Here is a 21,539-nt window from a genome sequence, read left to right on the forward strand (position 1 = left end):
ACAAACCTCACAACTCCAAAAAAGTAAGACTGAGGAAACAATATTTTAATTCACATCCTTGTTTCTTTTTTGCTTTCAAATTCACAACTTTGGTTTTGCCTGTTTAAAGGATCAAAATGAAACCCACTCAACAGGTGTCAACTCAAAAAAACACAGACAGCAGAGACGGGGAGTGCTCTTGTTGTGGCAACAGGGAAAAACACACAATATGTCTAGTGAGACAATATTCGAAAATCACATTTTCGCATGTAAACGGTGAAAAGGCAAACAAGCCACTCCTGTAGCAGAGAACATCATTAGCATCAAATCTGTCCAAATATACTGTATATATATAGAAATATAAATACAAACAGGCATTAAAAAGAAAAATAAAAAGAAACTGTGTGCTGCTGTCATCGATTTTACTCCCAGTGTATGTACAGTCAAGGCTTACAAAGCTCATAAAGTCAGGGGTTAAATCTCTCCGTCTTGTAAAGCAAACACTCATTATTCTCTGCATTCCCTCTTTCACCCAGTCGATCTATCTCTCCTCACATGTGCATTAAATCAGCCATCATTCTCTTTTACTCCACCAATATTAATCTGTATCATTTATCCGTCTGTTTACCAGATTGGTGTTTTTTAAACACTCCTCCATGTTCCCTCCTTTCGTCCATCCTTCCTCTTCTGCTCTACTCCATCTTGGACATCTCAAACTTAGTCGTCATGGTCTCCTGCAACAGATAACACACCATCGTACTGAATTACTCCTTGGTTACAAAAAAGAAACTCTGACTGGGATAATAATACTAGAAACTAGATTTATGAATCAAAAGTGTTTATAGTTGTTATGAACAGCTAAACGCAAAGCTAGGGTGAGAATATGGCCTCCATAGAGGAGTGGGGGATGTGATATTATTTAAATATGGAGATAACGGTGCAGACATTCATAATGTTGACTGAGAAGCAACACAAAGTTGTGTGAAGATTCAAAAAAGAAAGCTAGTGAAGTTAAAATCCTGGCTCCTTTCTCACCTCCACACAGCCCACCGATCACAGCCTAAAGTGCATGAATGTGTCTTCACTGGTTTCAGAAAGTTGCAGAAATTGCCGGACATCAAACCAATCATCAGAAAAAATGTTTATTTGCTTCTGCAAACCACAGATCCGTTTCAACATTGTTATGTAGCGGATAAATTGAAACTTCATGTCTCAACAATGCCATGGTTAACTCAGAACTAAGTCTGGCACTATCCCCACTGGAAAGCATTGTCACAGCAAATTAGAATAACCACTTTGCATTTGTATGCCGCTGCAAACCAGTCAAGTTTCTCTTTAGTTTAAAAAATGGATGCTTCACACATATCTTCCCCCAACAGCACAGAAGATCTAAACAATCAACACAGTTTCAAGATTCGAGTCACCAATTCAAATGTCTCTCCTCCTGTTCCTGAGATACGGCACTGAATAATGGCCCGAGAAGTGTTTTATGCAGAATATTGTGATGTCACAGTGAAGTTGACCTTTCACCTTTTGGATACAAAATGTCACTACATCATCATTTTATATTAGACATCTGTGTGAATTTTTTGTCATAATTAGCAAATGAATTATTGAGTTATGGCCAAAAACATATTTTGAGAGGTCACAGTGACCTTGACCTACAACAACCAAATTCTAATCAGTTCATTCTTGTGGATGTTTGTGCCAAATTTGAAGAATTCCCTCAAGATTTTCATGAGATATTGCAATTGCAAAAATGAGACAGACAAGGTCACAGTGACCTTTGACCACCAAAATCTAATCAGTTCATTGTCCAAGTGAAGTCCAAGTGAATGTTTGTGCCAAGGCTGAAGAAATTCCCTCATGGCATTCTTGAAATGTCGTGTTCACATGAATATGATGGACAGATGGATAGGCAACCCGGAAACATCATGCTTACAGCCACAGCTATCACTGCTACAAAGGCATGAAAACAACAGTTTTTTGTGGAACTATCCCCACTGAAAAATCAACTGAGGTTAAAAAGTGACTTGCTAAATCACAACCAGTTTTGTTGTTTGTTGGTCTTTAACAGTGGTCTACAGTTTGGCAGGTGCTTCTCCCAGGTGTCACACCACCCAAAGTGTACTGCATCACTCTAGAAACATTAATATGATGTGTATGAAATGTGCAAATGTAACGTTTCCGTGGTTTGCAGAAGCGTATATTGCCAAAATTGTCTTCTGGCAGTTGGGCTGAGGACACAGCTCTCCCTAATCTAATGCTGGACAGATGTCAGGGTGGGGACTTAAGTATTGGCCCCTTAAAATAATAATTCACCCCAAAACATTTTAAACGGTATTATCTATCAAACTAATGCAAACAGACTTTCACGGAGAACAAAAAAAGGTATCACAAAAGGTTATAGAACTATTCCTTCTAAAACAAAGCATTTTTTTGATTATCGTCCCCATCAAGGAATCGGTGTGTGCGCAAAAAATTCATTCAGGAGAAATGCTTTGATCACAGAAGAATGCTGTGTTTGGATTTCCATGACCCCACAAAGGGATACAAGACACTTAGATAATGCTGACCAAGAATTTTCATAAATTTTTTTTGGATGTTTTATGACCATTTTGCTGTCGTTTGTTCCGATTCTATCAAAGTCTTTTCTGCACCGATATGCTTTCATCTTTCAGGTGCTTCGCTCTCCTTTTCTGGGACCATAAAGAGCCTAGGAAGGTGAATATTCTATACAATTTTTATTGCTTTTTAATGAACTACTCCTTTAATATTGGTCAGAAAGCAACCAAAGGAGTTTAAGCTGCAGTGCCACTAATGGCCACTAGATGCTACTCCAGTGAAACTCTTGACTGTATTGCTGTGAATGAGAAGACCTCAAACATTTCTCCAGAAAATCAATAACTGTTTGCACAAGAAGCTCTCTGATAGTTATTTTCAATTCCTCATAATATTACTGAGATACTACTGTTTTTAAAAAGGGGGCATGTTTGAGCGTGTTTACTGGAGCCTTTCTGGCTGTAAAGCAAAACTCCAGGTTTAAAATGTGCCTTCAGAAACTCTGTCTGACCTCAGGGATGAATATATTCATGTTTTCATAGTCTATGATCAAAATAAGGTGACATTGCTGCTCCAGACAGAAAAGTGGACGGTTTACTGCCATTACTATCTTCTTCCCCATCGCTCTCCCTCCATCTTTAATCAGCGACAGGCAATTTCATGGACCTGACGTCTCAGTATTTCAGACTTACTGAATCACCCTATCCTTCATCTTTCTCCATCCCCTCTTTTGTCCATCCCTCCCTCTTCTATTCACCCCTCAGTGAGGAGGCCGACATTGTTAAGATGATTCCTTTTGTTGCAGACATGATGGATGAAAACCACAGAGTGGCAGAGAAGATCGCATTCCACATGAAGAAGCCAATTTGTCCAGTTTTAACAAGAAGTCCAGTCTGAAATAGAGCTAATTGTGCTTCGTGGTTTCAATACGAATTCACCATTTTTGGCAGGCTGACGGAGAAATGTGTCAGCTGATGGGCCGCTACAAAAGAAACTTTTCCTTTTTCTCCATTTCCTCCCTAAAAATTAGCAGGACTAATTGTGTCCTTTGTGGTTGCCTAATTCTGTCAGAGTCTGTATATTAAGTAGTGTAGGATTCTGGGATGATAAAGAGTGCATGTGAATGTGGATCTAATGTTGAAGGAATCTTATTCGTGACGAAACAATAAACAAACAAGTGCTCTGACACTAGTGAAGGTATCAAAATCCAGGTTAATAACACTGAGAGCATATCTGAGCATTGGGGTGGTGGCAGGGTGAAGCAGTTTCCCTTTAATTCCCTCCTTAATCGTGATGAATTACATAATTTATCATTATAAGGATAATGGGCAGGGTAGGGTCTCCCTCTTAAATAAGAGAGTGCATTACATAATCTGTCATAAGGACTGAAGAGTATGGAGTCAAAGCTGGAGAAGGCAGTTTAATTTTGGCTTCATTGGGTAAAATGTAATAGCATTTGAGCATATTGTAATTCAAGGGGTCTGAGAGAAAACTAGACTCCTGCACCTCCTCTCAGCGCTGTTTTCAGACTCTAAAACTCTGACCTGTGACGGGAGACTTTGGTCAATCACAGGTCGTTCCAGAGAGAGAGCTTTCCTATTTGATTGAAGTTGATTACCATAATGTCCCTTTAGACCGTCCAAGTGGATCAGTGACCCAAAAGGGGGCAAAGCCTTTGCGATGGCCAGATGCCGGTCTGGTCTATGTGTATCACATGATACTAGTGATGTTTTAGCACAGCAAGCACTTCGCTTCTATTTTGCAATAGAAAGCTAAGACCACAGTATTGTCCCATCAAAATTAATACATATTTTTAATCTTGAAGATCCGCTCACTGCCAAAAGTCTGTCTCATCCAAGAGAGACAATAAAAACTAAAGTGATGGTCAAAGTTGTCACAGTGAAATTTAAGGTGTGCTGATGGATTCACGTCATCAACTCATGCATTGAGTAACATTACAAGTTAACGTTCCACCTTAAAAGTTGCCGGCAGTCGGCCCAGTGAATGAAGTTATTGTTTCTCAGACTCCAGCTGCTGTGAGAGGCAGCAAAACATCCTTTCATTTTATAGTTACAGTTCACTAATAAAACTCTCCACAGTATGAACAGTGGTTACATGAGCCTCAAAACCAGACACAACTCAGCCCTGAGCAGAGTGAGCGTCCTCTACTGACCAATCAGGCTGCAGTGTTCACAGCTCCACCTTTTAGTACCAGATCTGTGTGCTAGGTACCCCAACAGAGGGGGACCAAACATGGGGACGCTAAGGAACCGACCCCAGCTTTAAGGCGATTATTTCCCCTTAATTTCACCTTCTAATAAGGAAGATTCATCACATTGTCAGTGCTCACCAGTTTAAAATCACGACAGAAAAATGTGAGACCTTCAATTACTACGACAAGTACACCTGATGAATCTGATGGAAACGATTTTAATCTAAGCCTACTCAAAACGTTCCTCCTTCTTTCCTTAAAACAGAAACACCATAAAGGACACTGCAGTGTGCGAGGACTTAATACTTTCTATGGATTTAATATCTCTCAGCGTTCATACAGCAGCTTACATAAGAAATTGATTCTACATAAGAGGCACTCTGTTGATTGCTGGGTCACTTAAAAAAGGTTCAGCTAGAGATCAAAGAGTAAATAATTTAGAAAATGGTATGAAAGACAGTCAACGCAGAAGATAAACAAAATAAACACATATTAAATATATAAAAGACGACAAAGATGATTCTGACTGAGGATTTATGTTCAACATCAGATAAATCAGCTTCTTTCATAAAGTGTATTTGTGTTAAAGATGATCATTAATGTAATAACATCCAAAACACACACACACACACACACACACACAGGCACGTCGCCGTCACATTGTTCTGTTCGCCATGACAACACAAAGGAGGATAAACAACAGTGTGACGTAACTGTAGCAACAGCCGCTCTCTGCTCTGATTGTTTGCCGCCCCCTGCTGCTCACAATCACCACTGCAAATAGGATAAACAAGTGTGTGTGTGTGTGTGTGTGTGTGTGTGTCCTGCAGACATATATAAATCTATATATATATATATATATAAAGATATGTTATATTTATATTTTATTTCATCTCTGTTTTACAGGGAGAGTCCCACATATTTACAGAGAGAAAAAAACAGCTGACATTTAATAATTGACATACTGTATACTATTTTTATCTGACCTCTCTGAATTTATGTCAACAGTTTTCAGTTTCCTGCTCACCAGCCAGATATGGGCAACAAACGATACTTAAAAACTATTTAACTTTACTCTGATTTTCAGTTTTGGGTTGCTGTATATTTTTATTTGACCCTGAAATGACCTCAATTCTGGATGAAGATCTAAAAAGTTTAATCTTCTCTTATTGTCTGTACTACATCATAATTTAGACAACCTAATGACTTACCTCGTCGGAGTCCAGCAGCGGGGGCAGGGCGCTGTGAGAAGGAAAAACAAAAAGACTTTTAACATTAAATTTGAGTAATTTATGATCATGTCTGATATGTAATAGTCAGTGCCAACATGCCGACTTTATGCTGATGATGACTTACACATCTGCCATCGATGTGGGAATGTTCTCTTCAACCCATTTCAGATCCTCATCCTGGAAAAATAATCAAATCAGCTGATGTATTTCCTCTATGAGTATTTATTGAAAAAGAAGTATTATATTGCATGTGGGACTTTTGACTGACTGAGCTGCTAAAACTAATGATATCCCACATGTTTAAAGACAAGACTAGAATTGCACAACAGGTCAACTGGTGCTTTGTTTCACTCCTGATAAAAGCAAGTGCTTTATCTAAGCTGTATCTGCTCACATATACGACCTTTATAATTTCATCCACACAGAGACTCTAAACACACACACAAAACTCAAATTATACTTTTCATCACTGCAGAGCTGTGAGTACAGTGGTGCTCTATCACAGTATTGTTCCTGACTCACCTACTGCACTCTGAACTGTGGAGAAATAATAATTCAACCCGAGGTGAAACTGGAACTACCGCTGACAACATTTAAACAAATTAGTTTGCGAATACTAAATGAGAAAAGAATGCTGGAGAGCAAGTATGGTTTCAGTTTATTAAAAATGGCAGCTGATGTGGATCGCCACTCACCACTTTGTTGCCTTTGGCTGTACCGTTGGCTTCATTTTTCATGCCCCTCATTTTCATCCCCTCTGCAGACAGACAGGAGTAAAAAACAAAGACACACAGATAAAAAGGAAAATATGAAAGTGAGGATGTATTAAAGTCACATTTATAACTTAAAATGAAGCATATTTCACTGAAAGCTGATCGTACACAGAAGCTGGTTTTGACTACATGAAGTTTTTATGTTTCATTTTTAGTTTAAATCAATAATTTAACAACTGGCTGAGAGACAAATATTAAAAAGTGTCACAGTGTCACCCTAACTAACTACCTAACTAAAAAATAAAGAAAGAAATAGGAGAGCACCAAGAACATTCAAACAGAGGTGAGACAGAAAATAGCACAGAAAGAGAGAGAGGAGGCAACAGGTGAGCAGGGAAGGTAGGAGGAGAGGAGAGAGGAAGCAAGGGAGTAAAGGAGGAAGGTTTCTGACCGAAAGCCTCGTTCATCATGGGCTCCTTCTCCTCTTCCTCACTCTCTTCATCCAACAGAGGACTGAAGGCATACCTGACAAAGAGAGACAAAGACACTGGCTTTAACGTACAGTCAAAAAGAGAGCAAAGCTGTCAGAAGACGTCCCTGACATCTCCTGTTACCTCTGGTTATTGGCTGACGGTCGCCATAGGAACATAATGACCAATAGGATGATGGAGAACAAGAAGCGCCAGAATGCGTCATCTATCCACAGCTCCCTCCAGTCCTGCAGACACAGATGAAGAGAGATGCTTTTAATGACAACACTTGAAAAGCAATCTGAAATCTTCATTTACAGGAAGAAAATGTTTTTGGTTTTTTTTTGGGGTTTTTTTGCTGGCTGGAAAATCTCCCTGAGCAAAAAAAATATCAAAGAATGCAGTCGGTTGAAAAACTGATCAATAGAGGAGAGTCGTATAAATATCCTAACGAAGGTGACAAAACCATAAAATTAACACTTGCAACACAACACTCGTCCACAAGTTCCAAGAAATTGAGAGAAACTGGCTGGAAAAATTTCTTCTTCTTCGTCACACCCCACATTCAGGGCAAACTATCCTGGTCACAACAGCAGTGCAGACACATGGATGCCAGTCACTTCCACATTTTTTAGACGTGTTCAAAAAAAATTGGGGGATATGAAAAACCTACATCCCTCCTGTAAAATGTCATCAGTTCTTTATTTTATCCTATTAGACATTTGTGAAGCTTTTTATCAAGCTGAGTAACCCAGGCTCTACATCCTGCTGAGTATTTCAAAAATCTCAAATACTCACAGACAGACATTTAGAAATCTTGAAGGTCCTGTAGGTCCAAATGATGAAGATGACCGATGCTGAAAAACACACGTGCAAGCTTTAAAGACGTGAAACATTTTTCAGCAAACATTCAAACACAAGCAGAATATTTTTCATACCTATGACAGCGAAGATGAGCGTGTTGGTGAAGTGTCTGTAGAGAGAGAGCTTCACCACGTTCCTCCTCAGCTTCAGTAGCTTCATCGTCTGAGCCAGACTCACAAAGATGTGACGACACAGTCAAGGAACATCAACGGCACATTCAATAAACACTACCAGCTGGATTTTGTTTTTTCTCTCTATTTAAGTTCTCTGTATCTGATTATTTTCTTCCGTTTAATGACTGAGCAATGAAAAGGTTCACATGTCTACCCTCCCAAACTTTGTTTGTACAACAAACAAGATACCATAGTCTCAAGAGTTCTTTTTAACATTTTACATGCTGCACATTGTAGCTCCACAGGATTTCTGCTGGACACAAAAAACTATACGCATAGACGAACAAAGCAGAAGAATAGGGAAAATGAGAGAAAGTGAGAGAGAGAGGAAAAAACTTTCAGTTGTACTAAAAAGGGGAATGTGCAGTAGCGGATATCCACCAGCAGAGGGTAGAGTCGAGCACAGCCAGGGGAATAGCAGCCAGGAGAACTACATCATCTTCAGCCTACAGGGAAAGAAAAGAACGACAGAAGAACAGATAAAAGGAAGATGGAGAGAAGGAGGCCAAGAAAGCAGGATGTGAAAAAGGATTAAGAAAGTTTGAACGCTAGGGGAAGAAGAGGAAGATGTGGAGAGGCAAACGAGACGGAACAGAAATGCAGACACAGAGTGCCACACTCAATAAGCTGCTACAGTTCATTCTAAAAAAAAAAAGAGTTTGTTTCGCTAAACTGGGTGTACCAGGTGGGTGGGGTTTATCTCATCAACAGAACAAAACACGGACAACATCCTGGAGTCAAATCTGCTGAGCAAACAACATGCCTAAACATGCCTAAACCCAGACAAACAGACAGACAGACAGACAGAAGAGCAGGTTTCTGCCTGTTATCGCCCTCTAGTGGCAGCAGGCACAACATCAGCAGCAGGCTGGGGTGCTGACATCTTCAGAAAGTGTCCGTTAATAAAACTATAGTTACTTTGAGACTGTGAAATCAGGCTTGATACCAGGCTTGGTAACACAAATCTGTGACGCTGTTGTGAGAATTTTCTACTTGTATGGCGGTGCATCTGTTTTGCTCTGCAGTTACACCTCCGAGACGCTAGTCGGCAGTCGGGTTTCTGTGAAGGGCAGTAAAGTTTGATAACTCACAAGATTCACAGACAACAAACTGTCTAATATTAAACATGCTTTCCGCACAAAGACAACATGCTAATGTTTATAGCATTTCAGCATGGCATTTTACATTGTATAAATTAGCCTTGTGGCTAGCAGAGTTTTTCTCTACTCATATGAATCCAGGATAAATTACACACACATTTCTTATCTGTGAAATAAAAATAAATCAAAACTTTGTCTCCACTGAGGGAAATGGTTTTTCAGTTTACAAAAATAAACAGGAGGTTGCTGCGACTTACAGTCACATTTCTGTGGAGTTGCATGTCAGGCTAGGACATAGGGTATGAGTCTACGCAGAGTCTACGCTGTAGGTACAACACAGGAGTACGAAGCCCTGATATATAGTTTTGCGGTTGTAAACTTGGTGGTCCCTTTTACGGATTCTCCGTTCATCGTGGACGCATATGAGGAAAACAAAGCTTTTTGACAAATTCAACACAGGGAGAGTAACTTAAATACAAATGGTCGTTTTGGAGGTAAGTATTCTTTTACACTTTAAAGAATTAATGAATTACTGGTCACTGATGTGGTCGGTGCTCAATCTGTGTTCATGTTAAAGGATATCCACCAGACAACACAGGAGTCAGTGAAGGCCAGCACTATGTCACACAACAATGTACTGCTGTTTTTCTTGCCTCGATCCTGGAGAGAGAAACAGGTTAAAGACACAAACACACACACACACACACAAACACACACACACAAATGCACACCGTGCGTGTGACTTACAGCGTTGACTCTTAGGATCCCCTCGACGATGGAAAAGATCAAGTAGAGCAGACCGACTCCGACCACTCTATGGAGCAACGCACCAAGTCGGGGCCTGGAAGACAAACAGATCCCATCACCCTGAAATCACGTGTGATCATAATGTTTCACATGTTATAGTCTGAGGGATGATCTGAAAGTGATCTTTACTCAGGTCCTTTTCCTACTTCAAATTTAAGTTCATGAAAAGGTGAGAGTTATAAAGTTGGTTTTAAAAATCTTACGAGGAAACCTCATGATGTTAGAACTACTAAAGAGAGAGCACTGTGCTTACTTGACGATGCCATAACCCAGACTGGCGATGATCACCAACACCCTGGCCAGAGTCCTCTTCACCGCAGAGAGCACCTCAGCAAACACCACGGCCCCCTGGACTGCAGGAGGACACATTACTTAACACATGCCGGGTCAAAGGTTCACCCTCCATCAGTCCAGAGAGAAACCACCTCTGCATCCTCACCTACCTGACAAGCCGTCGTATCTGATGCTCTGGAACTCGGCGTAGTAGACAGCTTTTTCCAACATGCCCAGGAAGATGACTCCCCCGATCCAGAACTGGATCCTGAGCAGATCCCTCCAGTAACACGCTGACAGCACCAACCACAGCACTGCCAGCAGCACGTACACGATGCACATCACCATGTAGAACTGGGGACACAATCCCACAAAGAGAAAACAGAGTTTGTCAAATATTAAAGATGCTTTTTAAAATGAGTTTTGGAGTTTCAGCTTTGACCTGCTGAAGTGTAATTAGCGGCACTCATGTATTCCTGTAGGCCCTGACTGGTCACTAAACAGTGTTTGAACCTTGTTTTTTTAAATGTTCCTTTGAAGGATAAGTCTGGTGGTGTCTTATATTTTCTTCAAGGGCGTAGGTTTGCATATGGAAACTAGGGACATGTCCCTACCAATATTTTGAGAGGACAAAAGTGTCCCCCCTAATATTTGAGCAAACTTGTTCACATCAACCTCGTACCTCATGTCCTGATTTGTGATGTGTTTTTAAATATGTATGTCTTAAGCTGGAAGCAATGAGCTGGGGCCGAGGTGCCACAGACAGGAAGTCAGAAACTATCAGAGCATCACATCGTTGGTTTGAGTCTAAACATGGAATTTGTTGACAAAAACTACAATCAACAATAACACTAGACTTGTATTTTAACTTCACAAAGATGAATGTTTGACTTCTGTTCTTAAAGTGTTATTTTGTGTTTTGTGTGTGTGTGTGTGTGTGTGTGTGTGTGTGTGTGTGTGTGTGTGTGTGTGTGTGTGTTCTTACCACCATCATCGGCCACTCAGAGGCTGATATGTAGTCATGGGGACCCTTCATGCTGACCTGCACTGCAAACACAAAGAGACACTTTCAGATTGGCAGTTCAATCAGCTCATGATTATCTTTTGGCGACGACCGAAAGATAACAGCCATGCTGAGTCCTCATCACGCCAAGCATGGCTTTACTGCTGTGCTGTGGTGGTGATATAAGTCATGCGATCATACAGTAGTTTGTTTATAGCCTTAGGTTAGCTTTTTACTTGATTGATTTAGGCTTCAAACATCATAAAAGTGGTGTTCATGAGTTATCTTGCTGAACAAAACATCTAAGTATCGTAAACGTTTGTTTGCCACAGAGTTTATTTTCTGCAAAATTCAGTGGAGAAATCCCATTGGCTTTTTGAAGAGGGCACCAAGGCGACCCTCAGGTGTGCTTAAACTACAGGTTATTAAGTTTGTTTTAAGATACAAAAATGTGAAATTATCAGTTGGTCATGAGAAGCAGGCAATTATCCTTTATCGCTATCACCAAAATCCATATCATGCATCCCTAGTGAGCAGGACGAGCTCTTCGTGCATTCATCTGTGTAACAAAACTGTGTGATTCATTTGACTGTAGGCTTTCTGTAGGATAAGTTTGCACTGTGCCGCTCTCTTCTGTTTGTCAGAATACAGTCAGGTATTTTGTTTGGGTGCACAAACACATCATGATGGCAGCATCCATAAAACCTGCGGTGTAACAGAAATCTGGTGCAAATGTGACATCTGTCACTGCTACATTTCCTGTTTCCCAGCAATGGAAACAGGAAATGACTAATGGTTAATGGTTAAGCAAATGAGTGGTAATGTGTGTATATATGTGTGTGTGTGTGTGTGTGTGTGTGTGTGTGTGTGTGTGTGTGTGTGTAGGGTTTATTTGTGAGTTTGACTGACACTGTAGGCTCCAGGGTGCGGGGGGGTTGGCGGAGGCTCGGTTCTTTTCTTTGATTTCTTTGATATTCAGGATGAACATGTAGGGTCCGTCCTCCCAGCTCAGAGCCACAGCATCGAAGTGACGATGAGCAGGCGCCACCTGAGCAAACACATGCAGGAGTTTAGATTATATGAAATATAACTATTCCATATTAAAATATCTAAAAATGACTAGAACTAATATGTTATATGTTATAGCCACTTTTTTACAACACACTTGATTTTAGTGATCGGACATCTGGATCTTAAGTTACCTGAGAAACAAGCTGGTCCATTACTGTTGGAGACAAAAAGACCTCTGTGGATAATTTAGCTTCACGTAAAAACCTCCTGAACCCAAAAGGAATCCTAACTGGAGAAACTGACTGCGATGATGACATTGCTCCATCTTTTTTTATTAATTTGAGGGGTGGAAAATTACATATTGAACATTTAACAGAAACAAAAAGTAATTGCCTGTTGACACCTGACTGTTCAGTCCGAGCCTGGACACACATACAATGTCACACTTGTGGTATTTAGGCTGGAGCAACAGATAAGCGGCAGAAAATGGATAGATGGAGCTAAAATGTCACCTGACAAGACTGCTGGCACAGTGTTCCAGCTTTGCATGATAAATACGGTTGTGTAACGCCCCATTTATGTATCCTGGGATTCAAACCAGCAACCTTGCCTCACCCGTTGTAATAAGCAGATTTAACTAATCCAACTGGACGAACCAGACTGACCTCTTTATCAGAGACGGAGGCTTTTCCTGTTTCAGCCGAAGCACCTTCCTTCTCTGCAGCAGCCTGAGACACAGAGAGCAGTGGAACCAGTGAGTCAAACATTTAATAATTCAGCATCTAAAGAACATGAATTCTTCTTCAAGAAAACTTTTTAGAGAACCCTGAATTCTGCATGTTTCACTGCAGGACAGAAACAATAACAACGCTGCAGGAATCGATAACAGAGAAAAATGATCTACTTCCATTATTACATTAATTTGATTTAATCAGGGGCTTAAAACCCTGTTGTCTTTGTGCTGCTTTCTTTTCTTCCCAAATATTTGTGCAATTTCCTGTGACACAGCACACCATACGCACAAAGAATTTTCACCAGTTATGCTCAACAAATACGACCCCAGTCGGCCAAATAGGGGCGCTATAATTACGGCCAAGATATGCAATTTTAGAAAGGCCTCGCCCCTTGCACCATAAGTCTGCTTGACTTGAAATTCGACACACACACTCCCAGCTCAATGTTCTCTACAGAAAAGCCTCAAGAACCACTGAGGTCTGCCTCTGCAGATTTTCCGCCATTTTAAATTTTTTGAAAAATACATTTCTGACATCTCCTAAACCTTAGGTCCAATTTGTACCCAATTTTCTGTGTATCATCATTGGACTGAGCTTATCAAAAATTATCAAAAGCTTGTTGCTGTCTCACTGTGTTTTGAAGATATTGACCAATGAACATTAAAGGGACGTGGCTCACAGCTTATTAGACTTAACTCCAAAACCACTGGGCTGCTCAGTATGAAACTTTCATGCTGATGTCTACATAACTACCTGAAATATAACCTGAAAATTTCCTTCACACTGATTACTCGGGGGCGCTACAAATGAAAAAGAAAAAACAGGTGTGGCATAACACAAATCAGACTGTAAATCAGGAATGTACAGTTCTTACAAAACTCACAGGATATGTTTCATAACAATGCTGAACCACGTGTGTAAAATTATTCTGAAACTGCTCAGTAGGGGGGCGCCACTATTTCCAAACAAGTGCACTGGCCTGTCGCAAAAGATTTGTCCATAAATCGATCAAAGTTTGTCCAAACATCAACAAACTCACTGTTTTTTTTGTTTTTTAAATAAGCCGCTGAAGCTTGTCCCCAAAATGTTTCTTCAAGTGACCAATCGGGGTGACAGTGGTGCCAAAGAAACGCTTGGCCGGGCAGGATTAGGTCATATTGTATATTCATTATTTATAATATTTATATTTATTTATATTTTAGCCATAATACTGTTGTATTCTCTACTGCACATATAAGAGCTTCCTGTGCCATGAGCTCAACCGCCCTATTTCTTTTTCATGCTTCATGTTAAACTGTATGTTGTAAAGTTTTTACTGCAGGCTCTACTCCACTATGTGTATTATTATATGCCTTGTAAAGTGTGGCATAAGGGTGACACGTATATAAAACAGATTACTCGACATGCCTGATTGTAGACTGACTAAACAAATTTTCTGATGGGATTTTTGAAATAATTACACCTAGACAAGGGAGGTTGCAAAAATATTGGTAGTGTTAGTCTTGAGTTTATCTACAGAAATAAATCATCTTGCAAAGTAAGTCAAATTAAACAATATTATTTGAGAATTATAAACAGAAATGGTCAGGAGAAAATCTGTGTAAACCAAAACTGAGAACATATAGTCTAATTAAGCATATATATCGCCCAGAGCACTGTGTCATCCTTGACTTGAGCAGAGGTCTGTCTGTGCCCAGGTGAGATGTGGTATCCTGCCTCTGGCAGTGGAGAACAGATGTATTCATTCAATTCCAGAGGAGAACATAAAATGTCTCTTGTGTGACCTCTGAGAGATTAAAAACGAAATACACTTCTTGTACTACTGTCCACTTTATTGCAGTCTCAGATATAAGCTTTTCCTTTAAATTGTCTGCAGATTGTCCTGATTTGTTTGTTTGATGCGAGTTTATTGTTTACAGACAAAGTGTTTCAGTTAGCTCAGTTTGTGTCAAATGCTTACCAACTGCATCTGTTTGACATTTTAAAGATATGGTTTGCACCATGGTGTTATTGCTCTTGTTTCTAATGTTTTGTAATGTCATGTAAGCCCATGTGGGCCAAGCATCTTTTGGTGTATGACAGAATTTTCTTTAGTGCATGTTCTGCTTTCTGGTGTGCTGCCTGAGTGAACTGGGTGTACACACCTTTGGTTTTGGAGGCTCCACCTGTCTCCTCCTCCTGCCTGAAGTCTGCTCTGTGATTGGCTGACAAACAAACAGAAAAAGAAAATATGTTTAACATAGCTGGTGATTATAAATGAAACAATTCTGAAAGATTCTTAAAGATAACTGCAATAACTGCAGCTCCTCCGGGGCGTTGCAACGTTGCGATTGCAAACATAAATGCAAATTCAACCAATCCCCATGAATTCTGCACAATTTTGCAATTTTTTCTAATCACCTCAACTTCTCTGCAAACATGACCATACATCATAGTTTCCTGTGAGTTTCACCAAACATAGCAGTTCCCTGCATAACGCTTCACACTCACTTCCTTGTTTTTGTTTGTAAAGATGCAAACGTGCGACACCAACGTCTCACATTTACCAACAAAAACTACTGCTAAAAACTGTGCAAAGCAAATCCCTGATGTTATGCATGACAGCAGGGACTGCACCACGTGCAACCTTGTGGTGAAACAGAAATGGAAAGTCATTGACTGAGAAAACTTTTTCACGGCAACGGCTGAAATGTGTTGCCAACAGATAAAGCATCATGATAGAGGATGTTGCATCAGATCTGCTGCTCCTGCTGAAAGAATCAGTGTGAGTTACATTGAATATGTGGGCTAGTGATGACGTTAGTGTAGTATAAATCACAAACTTGGATAAATGCACTGTTGTTTTCTCACTGGAACAAGTCACAGTGAAGCTGACCTTTGACCTTTTGGATATATAATGTCATCACTTTTTCATTTTACCCTAGTAGACATTTGTGCAAAATGTTGTCATATTTAGAGGATGAATTCTTAAGTTATGGCGAAAAACATGTTTTGTGAGGTCACAGTGACCTTTGACCAACAAAATATTAACAGTTAATTCTTGAGTCCAGTAGACATTTGTGCCGAAATCAAGGAAACTCCGTCAAGGCCTTCTTGAGATATTAAGTTCAAGATAATGAGATGGATGCAAGGTCACAGTGACCTTGACCTCTGACCACCAAATTCTAATCAGTTCATTGTTAAGTCCAAGTGAGCATTTGTACCAAATTTGAAGAAAATGCCTCAAGGCGTTCTTGATATATCACATTTACGGGACAGAGGGATGGACAACCCAAAAAAATGTATGCCTCCACCCTTGGCTATCGCCAGCACATAGGCCTAAAAAGCCCATGAAATCCTGGAGGGACTGAATGTGTTGGTTAAAACCAGCTACTTTCAAATATTTCTATCACTCTGTGTAACAGACAGTAGACACAGAGACACGTACATTCAGCAGAAACACTGGTACTGTAAAGTACAGTGCAGACACAGATTCTTCATTGCTATTCTAGCAAACAAGAACCAGTTTGATGTTCAGACCTGAAACGGACCTGAGCAGCAGAATATGATCCTGTCTGACACAAGGTGTGGAAACAAAAGACAAGGGCTGTGACTGATTGTTATCAGAGAAGAGGCCTGAAGAGTCTGGAGGGACTCCAAATCATCCTCAAACTACAGCAACACAGGAAATAATGCTGGATTTCCTCTCAGAACAATAAAGCTGTGCTTATAGTTGTGCATTAAGGTTGCCTGTATTAAAGCTACACAGCAGCTGATAGCCTGAGCTGTGATTGGTCAGCTCAGACTACTGTTTGCAGAAGCAGCAAATGTCTCACCTGTTGCTGCGGCGCTTCCGTCAGTCGTGTTATCGTCTCAAATGGATCCAGGCTGAACTGTGTTGTAAGACAAAGACTTTAAAACAGAATCACCACATACACTCACTTTATCACTTATGTGTTTGCACTGTGAGTCAATGTGTACACTGTGTGTGTGTGTTGTGTGTGTGTGAGTATCACCGTGTTGGGGCGTATGTGTGGCTGGCAGACAATGGCCTGATACTGGTGAAAAACGTAATATCCACTTCCTCCTCCTGGTTTGACCTCCGTCGACTTGAAGTAACTTCCTACCCGCTGCGCCTGGAGATAAACAAACCAACCAACAATAACAAACAAACATGACAAAGACATGTTATTGATTTGTATAAGATTAATATCTGATAAAGGACTTTAGTCGTCAAATGTCTGGAACTTAAGTTATCAGAGAAACAAGCTGAGCAAACACAGTGGCAGCTCGGCTCCAGCCTCTGCCGTGCCAAACAGCATTTGAGAAACACTGGTTTTAAACGTGAAACTATTTTATTCAGTGTTTTGACTGGTTTAAAACACCTGGTCTGTTTGTCCTGGAGAGGAAGAGACCACTGTGGATAATTCGGCTCATGTTAAAAACCTCCTGAACATCTGGATCTAAAGTTATCCGAGAAACAAGCTGAGCAAACGTTAGCGGCAGCTCAGCTCCAGCCCCTGCCGTGCCAAACAGCATCAGAGAAACACCGATGTCTAAAGTCAAACTACTTTATTCAGTGTTTTTTTTTATGGTTTAAATCACCTGGTCTGTTTGTCTTGGAGAGGAAAAGACCTCTGCGGATAATTCGGCTTCTAGTAAAAACCTCCTGAACAATGAACGCTGACAGAATCCTAACCAGGAGAAACTGACTGTAATGCTGCATCTTTTCTTAATGGTTTGATTGAGACACATAGCTCCAGACGAATACATATTGTGCGTTCAAACTAGACAGAAAATATCTGAGTATTTTACCCCAGACTGTGTATGAACAAAGGACAAACGCAGTGGTGGAGAGCAGAGCAGATAAAAGACTCGATAAGTAACTTTATAAACTAAAATTAACTTCATAAATAACTCTGTCATCCACTTCCATTCTACTTCAGTACTGGAGATAAAAGTTGATGTATTTAAACCTATTTCAAATTTTTTTTGTAATTTTTAAAAATAAACCAAACAACTACAGGTCTCCTGTTTCCCTGTCTGCATACCAGGTGGTTAAAAATAAAAATGTGCCTGGATTAATGCTTCCAGGCACTATGTAAATACATATTTATGTTTTTTCACATCTAAACCAGAGCTACAATCCTCAACCCGAGCTGAGCTCTCGGGTTGAGGATCTGAACACCTAAAGAGAATTCAGGCTGCAAATAACGATTATGTAATTTACCAGTTAATCTGTAGAATATTTTCTCAATTAATCGATTAATTGGCTAATCGTTGCAGCTCTGAACAGAAGGCAGGTGTAGAGTACAGTAGAGTAGAAAACAGTGTCTTACGTCCAGGCTGAAGACTTCATCGTAGCAGTGAGAGTTCCTCAAATACCAGGAAACGTTCAACTGGACAGGTGACGACGCGTTACAGTTCTCTGCCACCACTGACCCCACACACACACACACACACACACACACACAAAATACATTGAGACACATCTGTCAAGTGTGGAATGGAAATAAAGTATAAGATAGAGTACATGAGATAAGTGATGAGATAAGAGATTTAAAAACTACAAGCAAAATTTTAAAATGAATTCTAAAATGAACAGGAAGCCGTTGAAGAGCCTTCAAAACCAGAGTAATGTGTTCTCCATGTTTAATCTTTGTGAGTAGACATGCTGCAGCATTTTGGAACATCTGCACTTTGTTCAAAGGTTTCACTGAGAGGTCTGAGAACAAGGCATTAAAGTGGTCCATAAAAGACATAAAAGCACGGACAAGTTTTTTAGAATCTTCTTTAGATAAAAAAAAAAAGGTCACAGACGAGAAATGTTTCTAAGATGGTAAGTACGTTTTTGCTGATGTTCCTCTCTCTTGGGGTTCAAAACACAAAATGACATCACTTATAAAATCACTATAAAATGTCATCATTTCATCCCTTTATCATCTTAGACATTTGTGCTAAGTTTTGTCATAATCAGTGGATGAATTCTTGAGTTATGGCCAAAAATGTTTTGTGAGGTCACGGCGACCTTTAACAACCAAAATCTAATCAGTTAATTCCCACCACGGCTATCACCGTCACGGAGGCATAAAAATTAACACCAGAAGAAGACAGGATCTTCATGGACTTACATTTGAGATTGATGTAGGTGTTGTTGAACAGAGTTTTAGTGAAGAAGAAGGTGTGGTTGTGCTTCTTAAGAGTTTCCTGGAACAAAATAAACACAAACAACTGATTAGATTTTTTTCTAAAGAAAATAATCTTTGTGTCGGACAGTTTCAATGCTCACAATGTGCCATGACACCTCACACACACGTATAAAAACTCTTGGAGTCTCTTAAAACCATCAAAATAAAACAGTTTAAGAACAGAGAAATGTTCTGTGATCCAGCTGGTGTTGTGACGAGTGGCCCTTTTCAATAACTAAAACATATCGCTGAGCTTCTCCGTCTTTATCTTAAATCAAAGTAGTGTCTTTTTACCACGACACTGGGCAGTGAAATCTGAACACATGGTCACTGTCACAGAGACAAAACAATGACTCATTTGTGAGCGTGCGTTCATACCAGGTGCTCTCAAAGTCTAATGTAAGCTGGAGTTACTCACTACCCACTAAGCCACCGACGCCCCAAGTATTTTTGATTTTGATTAAATCTCATTTTAAACAGAGTAAACTGCTCTCATTGGACTGCCCTGTATAAATAAAGGTTAAACGTATGAATGAATAAATTAATTTAATGGATGGATTTCAATTTTCAGAATCAATAAATATTTAAGACATAAACATGCTCATGTTTGTGAAGTTGACAATATTATTTTAAATTATATCATATATATCAATATCACTCTACATACAAAAGAATGCATGCCAAAACATTAGGGGTGGGGAAAAAATCAGTACAGCATAGTATCACAATATTTTTGTGTGGCAATATCATATCGTCACACAGTGCCAAGTATCGACTTTTTATGATATAAATCATTAATATGATAAACACAAATCGCAATAACATTGTATCATGACTGAAGTATTGTGATAATATCTGATGATTCCCACCCCTACAAAAATATATCTAAAGTCCCAAACTTTATATAAATCATATTTTTGGACTGTAATTATTCCTTGATGAGTCCCTCAAGAGGAAATTCAATTTTTTCACTCTGCTGTTATTTTCCAGATTACAGGCCCAAAATACAGACACATGCACAAACAGGACCTGTTCACATGCATTAATGGGATAGTTCAGATTTTTTGAAGTGGGGTTGTACGGGGCATTTATCGACAGTCAGTGAATTACACAGAGCTGATGTGAGTCAGCACGGCCCCAGGTTGGAGTCTGACATGGAAGCTAAACAATGTACTTATGTGGACGAGGTCAGCAACAAAATGTATTTTATCCAGTACTTAATTTATGAGGAGTCAATTCAAGTATGTCAAACACCTCAAGCTCCTTGTATAAACCCTGTGCCCAAATTCTCAACATTGAGGGGAACGTGTCCCCTGTGTCCCCCCTGAAATCTACACCTGTGTAATATTACTTTATACACCACTGGGTAGCTTGTGACTTCACCCCTGAGGATTGATAATGATAATTTGTATTTTTAATCTAAACCTGTAACTAAGACATTAAATAAATGTAGTGGAGTAAAAAGTATAAAGTATAAAGACACAGAAAATGAAAGTATTCAAGCACAAATAGCTCAAAATTTGCTTAACTACATGACTTGAGTAAATGTACTTGGTTACTTTCCACCACTGTAAACATCTGTGTGCTGTGTCACCTATTTCACACACACAAGCTTCACAATAAAACGAGCTGATTGGACTGAATCTGATGAACGTTGTTTACACCACATTTAACTTCGACCTGTTTAATTACATGACAAACTGTCAGCTAACGCTAAGACAACAACGCGATCAACATCCACTGTGTCAGCTCCAACAAATACAAACAGGAAACTCACGCTGTCGACGTTCACGACCCATTTCCCCGGTTCGGATACGGCACCGATCGGCCCGATCAGACCCGTCAGCATCAGCAGGAGCAGCGCCGAGGACCAGAGTCCCGGCCCGGTCAGACCCGGACCCGAGGAGCTCGCCATTTATGAGCCAGGAAGAGAGAAGACACCAGCAACTGAAAGTAGCCACCGCGACAACTCACAACAAGCTACTCGGTACTTCCTGGTTCCGGCTGACGTCACCAGAGGAGGAATGATGCCTTCAGAGGCCGTGGGACATTTAAATATTAATTCAAGTATTGACTTGTCATGTTGTAAAGATGAAAATCTGTTCTCAGCAGTGGTGGAAGAGGTACTCTCGGATCTTTTTTCGTAAAACTTGTAATACCACAGTGAAGAAATACTTTGTTTTAAATAATAATAATAATAATAATAATAATAATAATAAGATAACAGAGAAATAAAAAA

At 39.9% G+C, this 21,539-nt stretch overlaps 1 protein-coding gene across 1 annotated transcript; it reads right to left on the bottom strand.

Moving 5' to 3' along the window:
* Window positions 1–24: 24 nt before the first annotated feature.
* Window positions 25–21,296, bottom strand: zgc:162698 (Transmembrane protein 87A-like). The gene is made up of 21 exons (XM_049576254.1): window positions 21,078–21,296; window positions 19,244–19,319; window positions 18,452–18,549; window positions 17,129–17,248; window positions 16,949–17,005; window positions 15,278–15,337; window positions 13,065–13,127; window positions 12,298–12,436; window positions 11,371–11,432; window positions 10,556–10,739; window positions 10,366–10,465; window positions 10,053–10,146; window positions 9,886–9,965; window positions 8,107–8,213; window positions 7,967–8,025; window positions 7,313–7,416; window positions 7,150–7,223; window positions 6,681–6,742; window positions 6,110–6,162; window positions 5,965–5,995; window positions 25–713 (listed from the first exon to the last, which is right to left on the bottom strand). The coding sequence occupies exons 1-21, from the start codon at window positions 21,213–21,215 to the stop codon at window positions 672–674; spliced, it is 1,803 nt and encodes a 600-aa protein (XP_049432211.1). The 5' UTR covers window positions 21,216–21,296; the 3' UTR covers window positions 25–671.
* Between the last annotated feature and the right edge of the window lie 243 nt (window positions 21,297–21,539).

This window comes from Epinephelus fuscoguttatus, linkage group LG5, assembly GCF_011397635.1.
Source record: "Epinephelus fuscoguttatus linkage group LG5, E.fuscoguttatus.final_Chr_v1".
In the NCBI taxonomy this organism is placed as follows: Eukaryota; Metazoa; Chordata; class Actinopteri; order Perciformes; family Serranidae; genus Epinephelus; species Epinephelus fuscoguttatus.